Source organism: Nicotiana tabacum, chromosome 6 (genome assembly GCF_000715075.1).
Source record: "Nicotiana tabacum cultivar K326 chromosome 6, ASM71507v2, whole genome shotgun sequence".
NCBI classification, from domain to species: domain Eukaryota; kingdom Viridiplantae; phylum Streptophyta; class Magnoliopsida; order Solanales; family Solanaceae; genus Nicotiana; species Nicotiana tabacum.
In genome coordinates, this window is record NC_134085.1 from 111929857 (window position 1) to 111946930 (window position 17074).

General features: G+C 36.4%; 1 protein-coding gene across 1 annotated transcript; it reads left to right on the forward strand.

The window, feature by feature from the left end:
* The first annotated feature begins 1003 nt into the window (after positions 1-1003).
* Positions 1004-17043, forward strand: LOC107819684 (ATP-dependent DNA helicase SRS2-like protein At4g25120). Its single transcript, XM_075255164.1, has 29 exons — positions 1004-1289; positions 2038-2914; positions 2995-3036; positions 3169-3332; positions 5257-5443; positions 5920-5973; positions 6048-6153; positions 6248-6381; positions 6507-6581; positions 6686-6811; positions 6892-7023; positions 7121-7204; positions 7288-7401; positions 7495-7595; positions 7971-8037; positions 8416-8466; positions 8936-9013; positions 9207-9416; positions 9533-9571; positions 9789-9860; positions 9966-10052; positions 10129-10185; positions 12922-13103; positions 14002-14095; positions 14319-14369; positions 15220-15282; positions 15774-15833; positions 16268-16330; positions 16912-17043. Exons 1-29 carry the CDS (start codon positions 1123-1125, stop codon positions 16999-17001), a joined length of 3627 nt encoding a protein of 1208 aa, XP_075111265.1. The 5' UTR covers positions 1004-1122; the 3' UTR covers positions 17002-17043.
* The last annotated feature ends 31 nt before the right edge of the window (positions 17044-17074 follow it).

Sequence of the window (17074 nt, forward strand, 5' to 3'; positions counted from 1 at the left end):
AATCATATATAAGACCTGTACCGGGCGCCAGAACCAAAATACGGGCCCGATACCATCATATTCTAATCAAAATTCTTCAAAATTCTTTAAACAAATTCCAGAAAATAATTTACTTTAAAAATTTATTTCTCGGGCTTGAGACCTCGGAATTCGATTTCGAGCATACGCCCAAGTCCCACATTTTCCTATGGACCCTCCGGGACCATCAAATCACGAGTCCGGGTCCGTTTACCCAAAACGTTGTTCAAAGTCAAATTAACTCATTTTATAATCAAAACTTATCATTTTTCACAGATTATCATGTTTAAGCTTTCCAGCTACGCGCCCGGACTGCGCACACAAATCGAGGTGACTCTAAATGAGATTTTCAAGGCCTCAGAACACGGAAGTTTTGTTTTAAAACAAGTGATGACCTTTTGGGTCATCACAGTATTTTTCTCAAAAGTACTTCTCAAAAAAATATTTTTGGGAAGAAGCTATTTTTTTCTGCTTCTCCAAAACTACTTCTGCTTCTAATCAAAAGCATTTTTTTCTTCTAAAAGCTGACCAAACACTTCAACTTTAAAGAGAAAAAAATACTTCTTTAGAAAAAAAGTACTTTTCAACTGAAGCTTGGCCAAACAGGCTATACGTGTCCTAAATTTCTGAATTGCTAATTGAAATTCAGGATAAATAAGTGTCCTGAATTTTGAACTGCTAATTTTAAATTCAGGACATAAGATTTGAATTTTTGAATATAATTTTCAAATTCAGGATACGGTATCCTGAAGTTTGAACCTTGAGGTTTAAATTTGAGGACGTCGTATCCTGAGGTTTGAGTGAATTGGCTAATTTTTAAATACATCGTAAACTATGGATATATTTTAAATAGCATACTTAAAAGTGGCTAGCTAGTGTCATTTCCATACAATTACCGCCCAAAGCATTGCAGGCCCAAAAGAAAACCCACCGATAATGCAAAAGAATCGGCCACTAAAGGCTCGGTCACCAGCCCATAATTTGAAAAATCATCCATTCTGATTATCGGAGGGAAAATAACAGCGCAACACAGTCAAGAAAAACGTTCAAAATTCTTCTTGCTCCTTCCACGCGAGAGAGACACACACACCCAGAGGTAGAAAAATGAGTGAAGAAGTAAACAACAAGGAGAACGTGGTGACTAGTGGAGGCGGATTAACGGCGGAACAGAAAGCTCGAATTTCTTCTAAGTTCAGAGCTGCTAAGGCACTTCTTGCTCGCAAAAGGCCACTCAATGATTCCTCCACCACTTCCCTTCAATCCCTCAATAAGTACGTTTTCCCTCTTTAATTTCAAATTGATTGTGTTTTGGTTATTCTTGTTAATTTCTCCACCTCTATAAATAGACACATTACCTATCCTTATTTGTTAGGGTTCCAATCAGAAAGGGGAACCAAGAAAAAATGCAAGTTTTTCTCTTTTGTGTAGGTTATCTTCCCGCAAGCTAAGCCCGCAATTAGCTCTTTGCAGATTGATAGTTGGAGTTTAAAACTTCGGAGCACATGATTACCTATATCCAATTCTATGTTCTAACGATGTAGCTCTTCTTTTTAAGCTAGGATCACAATTTTGTCTGACTATATTTTGTGCATTAGAATCCACAACATCTCAATTGGAAAGAAGTTAGTTTCCCCCTAGTAATTTGCTAGTCGACAAATTCCACCTCACAAGTATGCTCAGGTCGTGATCTAAGTTCCATTACCCATCGAGATGTTACGATATTGATAAAGAGTCCTATTCCTCTCCTTAGTTATGAAATCATTTAATAGCTCCTTCATTACTTATTCAATGCCAATGCATTGATTTCTTCTAATTTTGAAATTTGTGGTAAATCATTTATCCTTGGAAAATAAAGGTACCAACAATTTAACTTGATCTGGAAATTGTTTTCTTTTTCTTGTATGTTTATTTATTGTTCATTACATGCTTCGAGAGCACTTATGATGTTTTTCATAATCTTTCTTATTTATTCTAGTGTTTTGATGTATCTGATAATCATGGTGGTTATTGTTGTCCTAGATTTGGGAAGTCTCAGAGAACTGAATCCTTGCATCGGATTGATGGTGATGAAAGGTTTCCTCTTACTGAGATTCGGATGAACACTCCATCACCCATCTCCGAGAAGGATTCTAAAAAAAAGCTCAGTGGTTGTACCAGTGTAAAGGGCTCACTAGTCAGTGAACTTGATAAAAACATCAATGGAAGAACCAAGTGTGGGACACCATTTCAGTCAATTGAAACTTTCACGTTTTCTAGTGACAGAAGTGGATCAGTCAAAGCTAGACTAAGTGAAAATGTAGATAGTGTTCAAGTGGAGACCATGGTTGGGTTAGATATGTATAAAACTCCAGTGAGGCAACCTGGATTTTGTGGGTTGAGTGAGTCATCTTTGTCATCTACTGTTCTAGATGATGATTTTGATGAACACATTTTGGACAAAATAGATGCTTTATGTGAGCAAAAGTCAAAAGGAAAGCCTGAAATGAACAGGTTCAACAATGAGCCAATTGGAAACCAACACATAAACAACTTGGATGAGGAGGATAACTTCAATCCCGTTGTTTCTAGTGACAGTTCAGGTCATGAATGCAATCAAGAAAGTGAAGCAGAGATATCAAAGAGCAGCGAACCTGATGATTTAAATCTTGTTAGCTCAGATGAAACACTTAAACTTGAGTGCGCTCTGAATTCAACTGGTAATCAAGAATGTGAAATAGAGGAGCCAAAGAGTTCCAAGGCTGCAGATACTCAGAGCAAGCTAGAGGCAACAGATATCAGGAACATGCCTGAGGATTATATAAAGTATGTAGAGTCCCTAAATGACAGACAGCAGGAAGCCGCTTGTAGTGACATTTCAATTCCTTTAATCATTGTCGCTGGACCAGGAAGTGGCAAGGTCTGTACTTCCTCATTGTTTAACAGTGAAATTTGTATGTCTTATCAATATTTGTTTGATCTCTTCTATTTGGATGTCAGACATCTACAATGGTTGGGCGAGTCCTGATGCTACTGCACAAGGTAGTGCGATGACTATAAGTGATATTATATTGTCATACTTTTGTCAATACCATGTCTGGCAAGTGAGGGATCTGGTCAAGTATTTACTGACTGACTTTTCTTCCTCCCTTTTCCTTTTGCTTTTTGTTATAGGGTATTGGTCCGTCAAACATTCTTGCTATGACTTTTACGACAGCGGCGGCTTCTGAAATGAGGGAGAGAATTGGAAGAGTTGCAGGGAAGACAGCAGCAAAAGAGCTCACAATCAGCACGTTTCACTCGTTTTCTTTGCAGCTCTGCCGCACACATGCTGAGAAGTATGGATATCTTGACTTGGTTCCTAAATATTTAAGCAGTTGAACAATGAAAGAAGTAATCTCTTGCTTAACATTTTTGAAAATATGGCAGAATAGAAAATCTAACTGGAGAGTTCCATACTTGAAATTTCTGAAACACAATTACTGCCACTGTTTTAGATTTATTAAAGTTAATTGATTGAGTAATATCCTAATGAACAGGAAAGTACAGGGTAATGTGGGCTATGAAAATTGTCGAGTTAGTTTATCATATGCTAAAATCAAGTTATTGCTAGTGAATTCCGCAATCCATGTTTCTTTATTGATATTATAGACTAGTGCAGAATGAGCTATGGCTTTTTTCTTTTGCATGGTTCAGGAGTGGGGTTCCTGCAGTAAGCTGTGCATTATGTTAATATCAGTGGGTCAAATCATTTTACCTGGTATACTATAGTTGCCACTCAGCGGACTAGTAGTATGTTAATATCAGTGGTCAAATCATTTTAGCCCTGCTTCATTTTGAACAATTGATTAGACTTTCAAGTTGTTCCAGTTGGCGTAAGAATCTAGTTTTCCATTGTTATGTGTATTACCCAAAATTTTCACACGATCCTAATCGTGATATTTGCTGAAGCATGTTGGTTTGCCTAATATCATGCTTATGTTGCTAAATACTGCTATTAATTATGCTTAGAGTGCAATGCTATTATGGTAGAAAGGTTTATGTTGGGATTGATGGCCACTTTGCGCAGTTTTTTCATGAAATTAGCATTTGTCTTTGCTGTCAAAAGAATGTTCTTAAAGGTGTTTTCAAGGTGCACGAGCAAGGCAAAGAAAAATTGCCCTGATGCGTCCAGGGAAAGGCTTTAGTCAAAAATGTGTGTGCCTTTGTGGATGAGGGGTCCACCTTAGGTTTGTGGCACACATTCAACTCATTTTGTGTCTAAGGAGTGTGCTTTATTGGAAATCTGCTTTCCTTGGGGTTTCTTTTAGGAGAGAAGGAGAAGAATTGGAGTTAAATTTATACTTATTTTTAATATTTCATGACAAAAACATTGATGTCTAGTGTTATCCCTCTTCCTTGTGATGGAAAAACCATGGTTGGAAAGATTAGTAGCAATAGCAATAACGAACAGAAGCCCCATATGGTGGCTGAAAGGGGAGACTAGAGAGAAAGGGAGAGCATGTGAAAAGATCTTAGGTTCAGGATTTCTTGTATTTTTTCAGATGTTAGTAGGCTAACTGATTTAAATGGCCAAATAGCGCTATATACTTAAATCAGACTGTATTCCTGCTAATTGGATCGGAAGATTAGGATCTAAATTAATTATCAACGACATGAGCTTTTTAAGTCTCAGTTAATTACAATACCACCTCAATGTTAGCTCTCTCTCTCTCTCTCTCAATAGGTATAATAATGTATTATTTAGAAGTTAAAAAGATGAAAGTTCAAAAAGCTTAAACTTTTTGCTCAAGGCATACGAGGGCCTTCATCTTAGCCTTTTAAAGTATTGGTTGGAAGCTCTCTCTCTCTCTCTCTTAATAGGTATAATAATGTATTATTTAGAAGTTAAAAAGATGAAAGTTCAAAAAGCTTAAACTTTTTGCTCAAGGCATACGAGGGCCTTCATCTTAGCCTTTTAAAGTATTGGTTGGAAGCTCTCTCTCTCTCTCTCTTAATAGGTATAATAATGTATTATTTAGAAGTTAAAAAGATGAAAGTTCAAAAAGCTTAAACTTTTTGCTCAAGGCATATGAGGGCCTTCATCTTAGCCTTTTAAAGTATTGGTTGGAAGCTCTCTCTCTACACAACTCATGCACTTTATCCAATTTCTCCTTCACCTTCATACCTATCTGTATCTGTAACGTAGAAGGTAGTTCATTGGAATGTATCCGTTTCTTACGGTGAAAATTTGTCTAAATAGACACGTTAATTTATTAATAGGTTAGGCCGAACACCTGAGTTTCTCATATATGGACATGGGCAGCAGAGAAGAGCTGTCATTGAAGCAGTTCGCTTACTGGATGATAAGAAAAAGGAACCTCGTGACGAGCTTCACCAGCTTAATGACATGAATTCTCCTCAACATTTTAAGGAGAAATCAAAGAAATGGTTAAAATTTGTAACTCAAGTAAGTAGTTTCTGGATTAAAGATAGTGTTCCAATTATGTTTGAGCATCAAATCTTGCTTTTTTAAAGTTTACATTAGTCAACTTCATATAACATAACTTTGACTAGTTTTATCTGAACTGTCAATTGAACAACCCTTTAATGTTTCACACTTACGCCGAGTACATGAAGAGTAGCCATTCTTTCCATTAGAGAATGCAGTGTCTGCTGACTCTCCTCTGTAAGAGTGACAACATTTGGATATGCTGAATTGGAAAAGATCAAGTTTATGTCTATAACATATAAGTGGACTATCTGAATATGTATAAACCATATATTTTATCTTCTTCGTCTTGGCATATTAATAAATACTGTTATGTGTCAAAACTGAAACTCTCTCCTCTGTATTGCTTTTCCGTTCATATTCAATTAGGACAGTGTTGTCGCATATTTAATGGTTGTTATACTTGCACTTACATCACTTTCACTGAAATACAGGCTAAGGCTGCAGGACGGACACCTGAAGACTACAAAATTGGCAATGAAACTGGAGTAAGCCGATAATCAGGGCTTTTTGGTATTTTATCATTCATGTTTCCTTATTCTGATCTTGGAATATTAATCAGGCTGCAGTTCTTCAAAACTACAACGATATATTAAAATCATGCAATGCTTTGGATTACCATGACTTGATCAGTTGTTCTGTCAAGCTCTTGACTGATTTTCCAGAAGGTTGACATAAGCGTTTCATAATAGACTGAAACCTAGTGCATTGTGATATCCCAGTTGTCTGAATCTGTTTGATTTTGGTTTTGTTCAAATGAAGTTTTTGAAGAGTGCCAGGAAATATGGAAAGCAATAGTGATTGATGAGTTTCAAGACACAAGTGCCATGCAATATGGACTTTTACGTACCCTTGCATCGCATAAACGCATAACTATTGTTGGTGACGAAGATCAGGTGAAGCTAGTCTTTTCTTACTTTACCCAGTTAAACACTTTCTTATCAGCTTGCTGGGACAAGTTCTTTACTTCTTTTCCCTTTCAAGTACCTCGCTGCTCAGAGTTTTCAGCATCATTTTGCAGTCCATTTTTGGTTTTAGTGGTGCTGATGCCTCTGGATTTGATTCATTTCGGAAAGATTTTCCTTTGCACAAAGAGGTTTGGCAAACTTTTTACAGTTGTCTTTTTAGGCCTTTTGTCTATATAAAACTTCAAACACGGTTCTGATAGTCTCCTTGTTATGTATATCAATCTCTATTCAGGTCAGACTAAGTAAAAATTACCGGTCCACACGTTGCATTGTTGAAGCTGCATCATATCTCATACAAAATAATTCAAAAAGGTGCCAATCAAAGCGTGTTCTTACTGATAATCCTGTTGGGTCTAAGGTAAATCATTTTAGCATGTTTAAAAAGATAAACATCTTCTATAGGTTTTTTTTTTTTTTTTTACATATGATACGTCACAGATAACTATCAAAGAATGCTGCAATGAGGATGCACAATGTTCGTTTGTTGTTGATAAAATATTAGAAATTACTTCTAATAGCACAACTGGCAAGTCCTCTTTCGGCGACATAGCAGTTCTATTCCGGAGGCAGGTCAAGCTTGGCCTTTCGATAAAGTAAACTTGTTTAAAAGTTTTTTGCGGGTTTTTGGCTGAATAATTTCTTCCTGTGGCTTCAAGTTGTGCAACAGGTGTCAGGAAAAATCTTTCAGGAGGCATTTCGTAATAGAAAAATCCAATTCAATGTTCATGGTGTGGCCTTCTATAGGAAAAAGGTATCTCACACCTCCCATCACTGCCGATAGGTGCATATGCTTTTAATTTTAAATAGTCATTCACCCCGTATTTTCATGCATAGGTGGTCAGGGCCATCATTTCTATGCTTAGAACAACTTTGCCTGGTTCTGATGATGGTTCATTTCGAAGAGTATTGAAGGCCCTACTGCCTTCAGAGAAAGAAGAAAAAAAGAAGGTTGTCCATCCTATCTATTTTGCTTCACTTGTGGGGCACTATGGCTGTTCAATGTCTATTTATTAAAGCTTCTTTTGACATTTTCTCTCCTAGGTAATTGAACACATTGATAAAGTTTCTACCATAAGGAAAAGTAGTTTCATTTCAGCAGCACAAGACATATTCAGTGCTAAAGTATCTGGGACATTCAAGAGGTTTGTTCTAAACTCCTTGCTGTAAAGCGGCGATGATAGATTTATGATCTTATTAGCTGTAATAGTTATGACCTAGGCAGTACACTTTTTGACTACTTCATCGGACAATATTATGTATTTATCTATGTGGTCTCAAATACTATCTGATTTTTCGTATTCTGCTTCACATCCCTACACTTATTCTGTTTCTTTTTCTTGTCTTCTGGAAACAAAGAAAAAGCTTTTGGTCCTCTGATATGTCCTGATATTGAATTCAGCACAAGCAACTAGCCCTGAAATACCTAGTTGCTCATTTCATTTCTATTTACTGTGAATTAGTCTCTGACTGTATTTAGTCTCAAATGAGATTCTTAATTTGTGTCTATTGATTTGCAGGAGTCAACTCACCCAAGGACGGAAGGTGTTGCTCATGATAGACATGATCTCGAAACTCGTCAACCGGGTAAATCTTTGAATCTTATGGATAATTCTGTTCTATGTAGGCGTAAATCATGTGAAGCTTTACTTAGTTCTGTCTGAATGATCATGTGTGCTGGATTGCCAAAATTGATTATCTGTCTGGACAACTGAAAAGGCATTTTCAAGGGCATTGATTAATTATTTGATGATGGAGCTGATGTGAGTTTACATGATATAGGGTTTCATTTGTGCAATTTGGTGCTGAGCTTTTGCTCATTACTAGAGATAAACTTTCTTGGACAAAGTATTGGATGTAAATGATAATTTATCTGTGTGTGTAGAGAAATATCTCATACTTTAAGGGTCATATGTGGTTTGGCCAGACCTAATATTTGGGTAATATTACTTGTTATACTTGCAGGAAGAGTCAATTTCAGCTGTCATTACTTCAGTGGCTAACATGATACCCCAGGTTGGTCCTTGTATTATAAAAGCACAAACTCTAAACTGTTATATTTGTATGGAGAAAAAGAAAGATATACTCCCTCCGTTCCGTTTATGTGGCAGCATTTCCTTTTTAGCCCGTTCCAAAAAGAATACAACTTTCTAAATTTGCAAATAATTTAACTTAAACTTCTCATTTTACTCTTAATGACAAGCTTTTATAACCACACAAATGTTATGGCATGTTTAAGACCACAAGTCTCAAAAGTCTTCCTTTCTTTCTTAAACTCTGTTCCCAGTCAAACTACGCCACATAAATAGAAAAGGACGGTGTATATGATTAGGAGTTTAAAATCTCTATGAGAATCTCACATCATAGCGGTACCTGCAGCTTCTGTCAATTTAATTTCTTTCAAGCTAATGAAAGTTTCTTTTCAGATTACAGCTTTTATACTATAAGCACCTTAATCTCTTCACATGTGACTTCTATTCTGTAGAAGTACCTTCTTGAACAACGGGCAGTTCATGATAATGATGGAGGGAAGTTGCTTAATGAAGATCATGATGTTAGATCTGTAAGTGTAACATGTTCCTTTGTGGTCTTGTTCTTTTTAGTCCCTTCATTGCTAATGCATGACTTCTACTGGATGAACCTAATCTTCTCGTCTTTTCTGTTTGATTCTTTTTCATTAGTTTTCCCCTGTATAAAAATTGTTGCAGCAAGTGAAATAAGCATATACATTTGAAGCTGTTTGTTTAATGCTGCAGGTTCTTCAATATCTACTGGATGATGTGTCTGATTTTCTAAAAACTCATAACAACCCCATAAAAGGAGAAACTGAGTGCAAAACAGAAGGACAAGGTTGCGCCAACATACTGAAAGCTTTTATCGATCATATATCTGAACGGGAGAATGAAAATTTTCGTACAAGGAGACATGATAACAAAGACTCTGTTACACTCACGACAATTCATCAGGTTTCTGAATCCTCTAGAAATGTGCTCTTTCACTTTGCTTCCTGCTACTTCTTTACAATTTCCATATTTTGAATTGATTGGATTTCCTTTTTCATATCTTCCGTTTGATTTTGTAGTCAAAAGGCTTAGAGTGGGATACAGTTTTCATAGTGAAGGTATGATATGAGATCCATGCTTTCAGTTTTTATTTATTTATTATATTCTACATATATCAAATGTTACATTGCACTAATTGGACGAGCAAGGAGAGGGATAGTGGACCCTCCTCCCCCCTTCCCACCCTTTTATTCATAGGAGATCTTTTATTCTCTATAACACCATTATTATCTGGAACGGGATAATCTGGAGCTAATGGTTGCATCGATTGGTCAGGCAAATGAATCAGATATTCCCTTGTTACACGAATTTAATGGCATCACAAATGAAAGGAGTAACTCAATTGAGGTATTTATGTTTTTGAAATTTTACCATTAGATTAATTTGTCCCTTCTATAATAAAGATATCTTTTTATCCACTTCTAACAGAATTCTTTTGTTCTGCAACTTTAGGAGGAGAGACGCTTGCTATATGTGGCAATGACTCGTGCACGGAAAAAGCTTTTCATTTTGTATGTAATTATGGATTCAAATTGGCAGGTGTGATGAACAGCTTGCTCTGGTTGATATATGTCTTTATTGTTTCTTTCTCAAGTCTAGACACACTTGCTTTCAGGTTCTTCAACCTTCACGTTTTCTGAGAGAAATTCCTCGTCATCTTCAAGAGACCCAGGTAAGATGTGTCTTGGTTAAAATATGTCTGTTATAAATATTCTTTGTGGCCGAACACTCTGCAACTTTTCTCAATCTGCCGGGCTCGCTGACTTGCTTGGTGCTCTAATGCTAGTTGTTTGTTCCATTTCTTGTGAGTTAGTAAAGATTTTGTTAATGAGAAAATAGCCATGGTACCCAGGGTGAGGAATCATAAAGCTGTTTGGTTAAGTTGCCTAATATTGTTAGGTTGAGGATGAGATTTCTTTGTACTGAAACTGTCAAAACAAGCAGATGTATTCAATTCTTGCCCTGCTCTTTCACTGCCTACAAGCCTTAAGAATTCTTGGATCTGTGAACGAAAAGGATAACTGAAGGTTGAAGAAACAAGCTTTTTGGTAAATTAGTTTGTTGAATAGTTCAGACAAATTTCCTCCACTAACCGTTTCTTATGACCTGTGAGTCTCTACCTTCAGGAGCATATTTCTATAGTTTACATGACTCTTCAAAATGTAATTCCTCCAAATCTAGGCAATGATTTGAAGGCCTCCATCCTATTGGTCTAATAAGTGTTTTAAAAGGTGTTTCTGGAGTGAGGCCCGAGGTGGAGCGTATTAAAAACGCACCAGAGCGGAAAACACAAAAGTCAGCTTGTTATTAAATTCTAAAAGATTAAAAGATCTAAAAATCAAAAGATTTTTTTATTCTTAGCCCTAAATGTTATTACGGATAAGGGAAAAAATGATCAATTTGCAAACTACAAAGCAAAAAACCATCATCCTTAATCACTTCCTCTTGTTTGACGATTTTGATTGTAGTTTCCTCCTTCGCTTTTCTTTCTTTTCAAGTTCTTTTGCTCTTTCAAGTTAGTTTATAAATTTCTACTCAATCTTTTCAAAGTCTGATTAGTTTTTTAGATGAAGCAATTCTTATTAGTTTTTTAGTCAATTGCAGCTTCTGATTAGCATTTTAAGATGAAGCAGTTTTATACACATTTCCACTTACTTTATATTTTCTTGAAATTATGTAATTTTACCTTCTTTTAATATTTAGTTTATATATTATTTTATAAAATATTAAAAATTAAAGATCCAGGGGGCTTACGCCCGGCGCCTCGAGGCTTGCGCCTAGCCCCGTATCAAGTAAAACGCCTCGCTACGCCTCGCACCCATGCCTTTTAAAACACTAGTTATAATTCATTCAGTGACTTTTTTTAGCCAATGATTTTACACAGAAAATATGAGAGTTTTGTAATAGAGCACGATTGCACATCATCTTACTGTTACTCTCTGTAAATGTGAGACATAACTTGGTAGCAAAATACATCGATAGCATTGCAAGTGGTGGATCATGAAAGCATTTTGAAGTAGATTTTTGAAAAGCGCCTGTTTGGGCATAAATACTATTTCAGTATTTTGAAATACCGCTCTTTATTGATTGAGCTTTCTCAGTGTTGGTTTGAAAGCCTTGACAATTCAGTTCGCATAGTTCGTAGCCAACATTCGAGGGAAGAACAGTAACTCCAAATCTGGCAATTCCTACCAGGGTGGTGGGTCAGAGCAGATTCCCTTGCTTTAAGGCAGGAATAGCGGAATGGTTAGGGGGCTTGTCTTTAATATTTGCATATCAGTTTGGTCACGAGTATTTGAAAATACTGAACTTCAGTTTTTGATACTGAAACTAGTTTCAAGGTGTATCTAAAGTGAAATACTGGTTTTCGCTCTTCAATTTTCCAAGTGAAGTTCATGTCTAGACACAAATGAAACCACAAACTCTTTTTCAACTTCAACTTCAACTTCAAATACCATTTTTTTCAAACTCCAGCTCAATTATTTTTTATGTGCCTATGAAACATCTGAGGAAGTGAGATTAATGAATCAACTTAATTAATCCACATAAGCTTCTAATTTGCAAGTTAATAAACTCATTTTTTTGGCTGTTATCCCAAAAGATTGAAGTAAAATACTTCTTAAATTGAATTGCTTTATTTAGATAATTCTGTATGTGCTGGAAGCTGAAAAAGATCCTATTCTTTTCGACGAAATTTTGTGGTCTGATTAAGTTCTTTATTGATAAATAAGCATCCACATAAGATTATTATTGACTAAAATAAGTTGCCTCAATGCTCATGAAACCTTTTATGCGGGCGTTTGTTTGAAGTTTCCAAAATCTGAGTTTGCTTGAGTTTTTCCAAAATTTGGTTGTTGGAGTTGTTTTTCTGAAATAATTAAAGTATTCCTGAAGAATGTCAAACTCAGGTTTTAAATCTTTAAACCTCAAAAACTAGTTTTTAGAACTTTTGAGTTCTTAAAAAAGTTGAAAAGCTGAGTTTGGAGATCGTCAAAAAATGTCGGTACTTTTTTTGGCAAACACAACTCAATAAACATTTTCTCCAAAAACTCAAAATTGAGTTTGGAGACTCATTTTTTGAAACTTCAAAACAAACGCCACCTAGTCTATGGTGACTTATCCAATCCACTATATTATTTTCGTGGGCAAGATGACCCTTGACTTTCTGCAGAGATTGCAACTTACCATTTCTGTCACCTATTTAGAGATGATTTTGTTTGTTTCACTTGCTTACTATTTGATATCTAAACAGACAGTAAATAAAGACATCTGGAGGGAATGGTTTTTCAATCACTACCTTACTTTTGCCAATTTTCTTATGAGTAAAGTAGATCACCTGTCATTGTATAGCATTTCATGTTTTTTCTGGTCAAACAAATACCTTCTTGCTAACAGTCTTTTCTAATAGGAAGAGCTGACCAATCACCTAAAGCTCCAGGAGGAAACTCCTCAGAGTGGTTCAGCTGAAAAGGTGGAATCCCTTGATCATAAAATAACGCTAGATGATCCTCTCATTGATCCGGTTGACGGAATGTCCAAAGAGTCAATTGACACAATGGAGCTGTACAATTCCAAAAGCTTCCTGAAAAGGTTTTCGTCATTTAATTACTTTGCTGGGTAGAATAAATATTAGTTTAGTTCCCCTTTCCCAAATTGATTATCATACTTAGAGCTGTAAGTGGGCTGAATTGGACTGAGCTTTAACGAGGCGACTTCGCTCAGGCAAGTTTCTACTAGCTCGAACTTAGGCCCGTTTGTGTAGTTGGTTGATGTAGAGTTTTCTTATTCTCTAAGTTAATGAGCCAATAAAGAAAATTTTGAATGGAAGCAAGACTAGCATTACATGCTAAATACATGGTAAATGGGAATTTCTAAAAAAAAATTATATATAAAAGTTCCCAGTTACCTGAGCTTTTGTGAACAGTAAACGAGTGAATTCAATCTTTCACAAGCTTGACTCATGTAATAAATCAGTTTGACAGTGGGCTCAATCTCTGTTTTTTATTTAAATAAGCGAGTGTTCAAGGTTTACTCATGACATATCAGCTCATTATAACTTTGGTCGTACTTCTTGGTTAGTAAAATAGAGCCTACAATATGTTTTATTTATAACAAATAGAGCCTGCAATATTTTCAATAGCTTATTATGTAAAAGGTGACATGAGTTTGTTAGATAACATGGAATTACAAATCCCGGTAGAAGCAAAAAATACTAGGTGATTTCTTCCCATCTGCCTAAACCTTGGTGGATAGAGCTACTCGGTACACACCACATGTGTTGATGGGAGGTAGCAGGTACTCGGTGGAATATCGAGCTGGGCACAAGATGGCCCGGATCGTCATCAAAAAAGAGAAATGTAACATGGAATTATTTTGTCTTAATACGCGTAAATTAGGACACTTATGATTGGACAAAGAGATATAAGATACTCCTGTTTCCATCCTTTCGAGCGTAACTTTGATTAACTTTCTGAACTGATCTACCCAGATTTAATGCGGAAGACCGAGCAGTTGTATCTCATTTGTTCCATCAATGGGCCAAAAAGCCTGCATTTCAGGAACCACAGAGGTTGCTTAAGAAGGTAAAAGTTTGTTTATCTGTTTTATTTTCTTTATGATTGGGGTATATTTCTTAGGTAAGCAGAGCAATTAATGTTTAACTTCATGTATTCAATGTATCCTTTAGCCAAAACAGGCAAAAACCTGCTTCTGGATGGCGAGAATCATGCCAGATTGAATTTCTAAAAACAGTTTGTTCTTTAACAAAAGGTTGGATCTTAATGTAGCTGTTTTTGGTATCTTCAGGTAGGTTTTGTCATTGATGAGCGCCTTAGAGTCAAGAAGAGCACTCACAAGGTCTTGGCCCTGGTTTTCTCCCATTTCTTCATCTCAATTTGAATGCATTAGTTCTGATAAATTAATTACATGACTCAACATTATGGTAATTCATTCCCTAATATTTATTTTATTTTTATTTTTGGGCAGCACATGCCCTTGCCCAAAGCTTATATCTGGTGCCAGCACCAAAGTGACCTAAATGCCAAAGTAAAACTAGATAACCAAAGCTCATGGTCTATTTCTCGTTTTAGGAATCCCACCACCAGTTGCACCTCTTCTCCACCAAATTCTTCCCGTCTTTGACATCAGTAGCCACCTTGTGCCTCCATCCTTCTTCCATCCTTTGCCATCTACTAGTCGCTGGGGCTGGAGGTGGGCTATTGGAAGGATAAAGAAAAACTGGTACCTCCAGTCCCCAGAAGCATGATGTTTTCTGTTTCCTTTGGTACCAAACTCTCCATTTCTCCTCTTTTCAAATCTCTATCTTCAGAGAAATCAATAAACATATGAAAAAGAATATCTGCCACCTTTAAACAAAACAGCTTCGTCAGAGAAACTTAAGTATCTGCCACCTTAAGGGTTCTATCATCACATTCCACGCCTAAAACGACAATCCTAGACGAAAGCACAGCTGCACTAGCCCCTTACTCATACATGCTTGTTCTTCGTCAAGTGCTATTGGTGCAGAAAAGGAAGAAACTAAAACTGACTTGTAGTTAGGCTAGCATGGTTAGTAATGATAGAATTTCAGGAAGTGAAGCAGGCCATTACTAGTTAAAGAATATTTATAATTAAGTCATACCTCTAATACTGTAAAATTTATTTCAACGTGTTGAATGTCCTGACATGTCTTTTGACGATTTTCCAGGATGTTTTACGTGCCTTAAAGTCCTCATTAACTTGTGAGGAAGCTCTACATTATGCTGAATCTGTAAGTTAGCATCTCTATCCGTAGTTTTTAAGTACTTCAACCATAAATTTATTCTAAAGAACCCCAACAATTACTATTCATTCCTGTTTTATCAAAGGCGCGCTTAAGCCCTGAAGTGAGGTTCAAAGCATATTGAGTGCTTCGTTTCGCTTAGCGGGCGCTTCAGTAATGTCATCAAGGCTCTAAGGCATACTTTTCCTTGCTAATAAGTGTAATCCGGAAGAGGCGATACTAAACAATTGATATTTCACTCTATCGTAAATTTTCTTCAATTTCTTTGTCCATATATTTGGTATTCATGTATAAAGATATTAGTCTTGGACTACGCATCCATAATTACATATTTGTAGCTTTTTCTCCAGTTGCGCCTTTCTTCATTAAAGCCCACGCTTTATTTGCGCTTAAAGCCCCAACAAGTGTTTTTGCGCTTTCGCCTTTGATAACTCTGATTCATTCTAGTCATAATGATCAAATATTTCTTGTTCGGTTAGGTGTTGAACTGGGAGAAAATTCCTGCTGAGAAGCGTGCTTACTTGATGAGAGAGAAACAGGTATCATCCTAAACCCAATATCTTTTTAGTTCTCATACAAGTATCAAATACATGAACAAGTGAAAGGCCATGCCGGGACCTGGAAATTTGTGGTGGACATATTTGCACATTACCTCTTGGATTATGGTCATTCCGCTATTAAAGTGCTTCAGGCATATGAAATAGTAGTTAAGTTCGAGAGTTATTCTGATTTCATAAGCACAATGCGGATGGATGACGCAATCAACAATTCATCCCTTTCCTTTTTATTTCCTGTTTATGATCCTTTCCCTATTCATTGTACACTTTCACATATGAAGTTATTTGTAGGAGACTGAGATAGCATCTAAAGAAGCTCAGGAGTGAAAAAAGAAAAAAGTTTAGTATGCAATTCGTCCTGTTTCCGGAAGATTATTATTCTTCTTTACTTATTAATTGGACCTTTTCTGTTGTAGGAGTACTTTCAGAAACTGCGGATTGAAAGTGCAATGGGTTCATCAGAACCAACTCCCAAACAGGTAAGCATAATTTGTTGTTCCCTTCTTGTTCTGTGTTCTACTCTTTGCATTTACTGGAAAAATAAAGGAGTTGCAAGTTTAACCGACTTTAACCACATTTTCAAAGAGATAAATAGATGAACCTAATCTGAAGATCCGTAAGCAGTGCTGTATGTTCTCTTTTAACACCTAGTGGGCAAATGTGGACTTTGCAGGCCAGCCATAAGTTTGTATCAAATAATGTGGCACAGTTTAAATATCTTTGCTACGTACTGTTTAAAGTACTTATTCGCCACATATTGTTGCTAGTTCTATATAATCATCTTATATCTTGGGCATTCGAACCATCTCTTTGGACTTTTTTAGGAATTTATAATAGGTAAGACTTGAAGGCTGGAGTTCACTTGTTTCGGTTTGATCTTATAGATTAAATACTTGGTAAAAGATCATAATCACGCAATAATCTGCTGCTTCAGATTTTATAATGGCCACGAGTTTTAACTATAGACAGTACACATGCACACAGCAATACTGCCTGTAACTAATGACATATTCTTGGAGCTCGGGATAGCTCATTCAGTTGCTTTGTTACCTTGTGGCAGCTCGCATATCTTCAGAGTCTAGGATGCACTATGGTTCCTACATCCCGTCTCCATGCGTCCCGACTGATTGAGGAATATAAATCGCTGTAAATGAGATTGAGACTTGAAGAGAAAATTCCTTCCTGAGATACTACAGCATGCGTCCCGACTGATTGAGGAATAT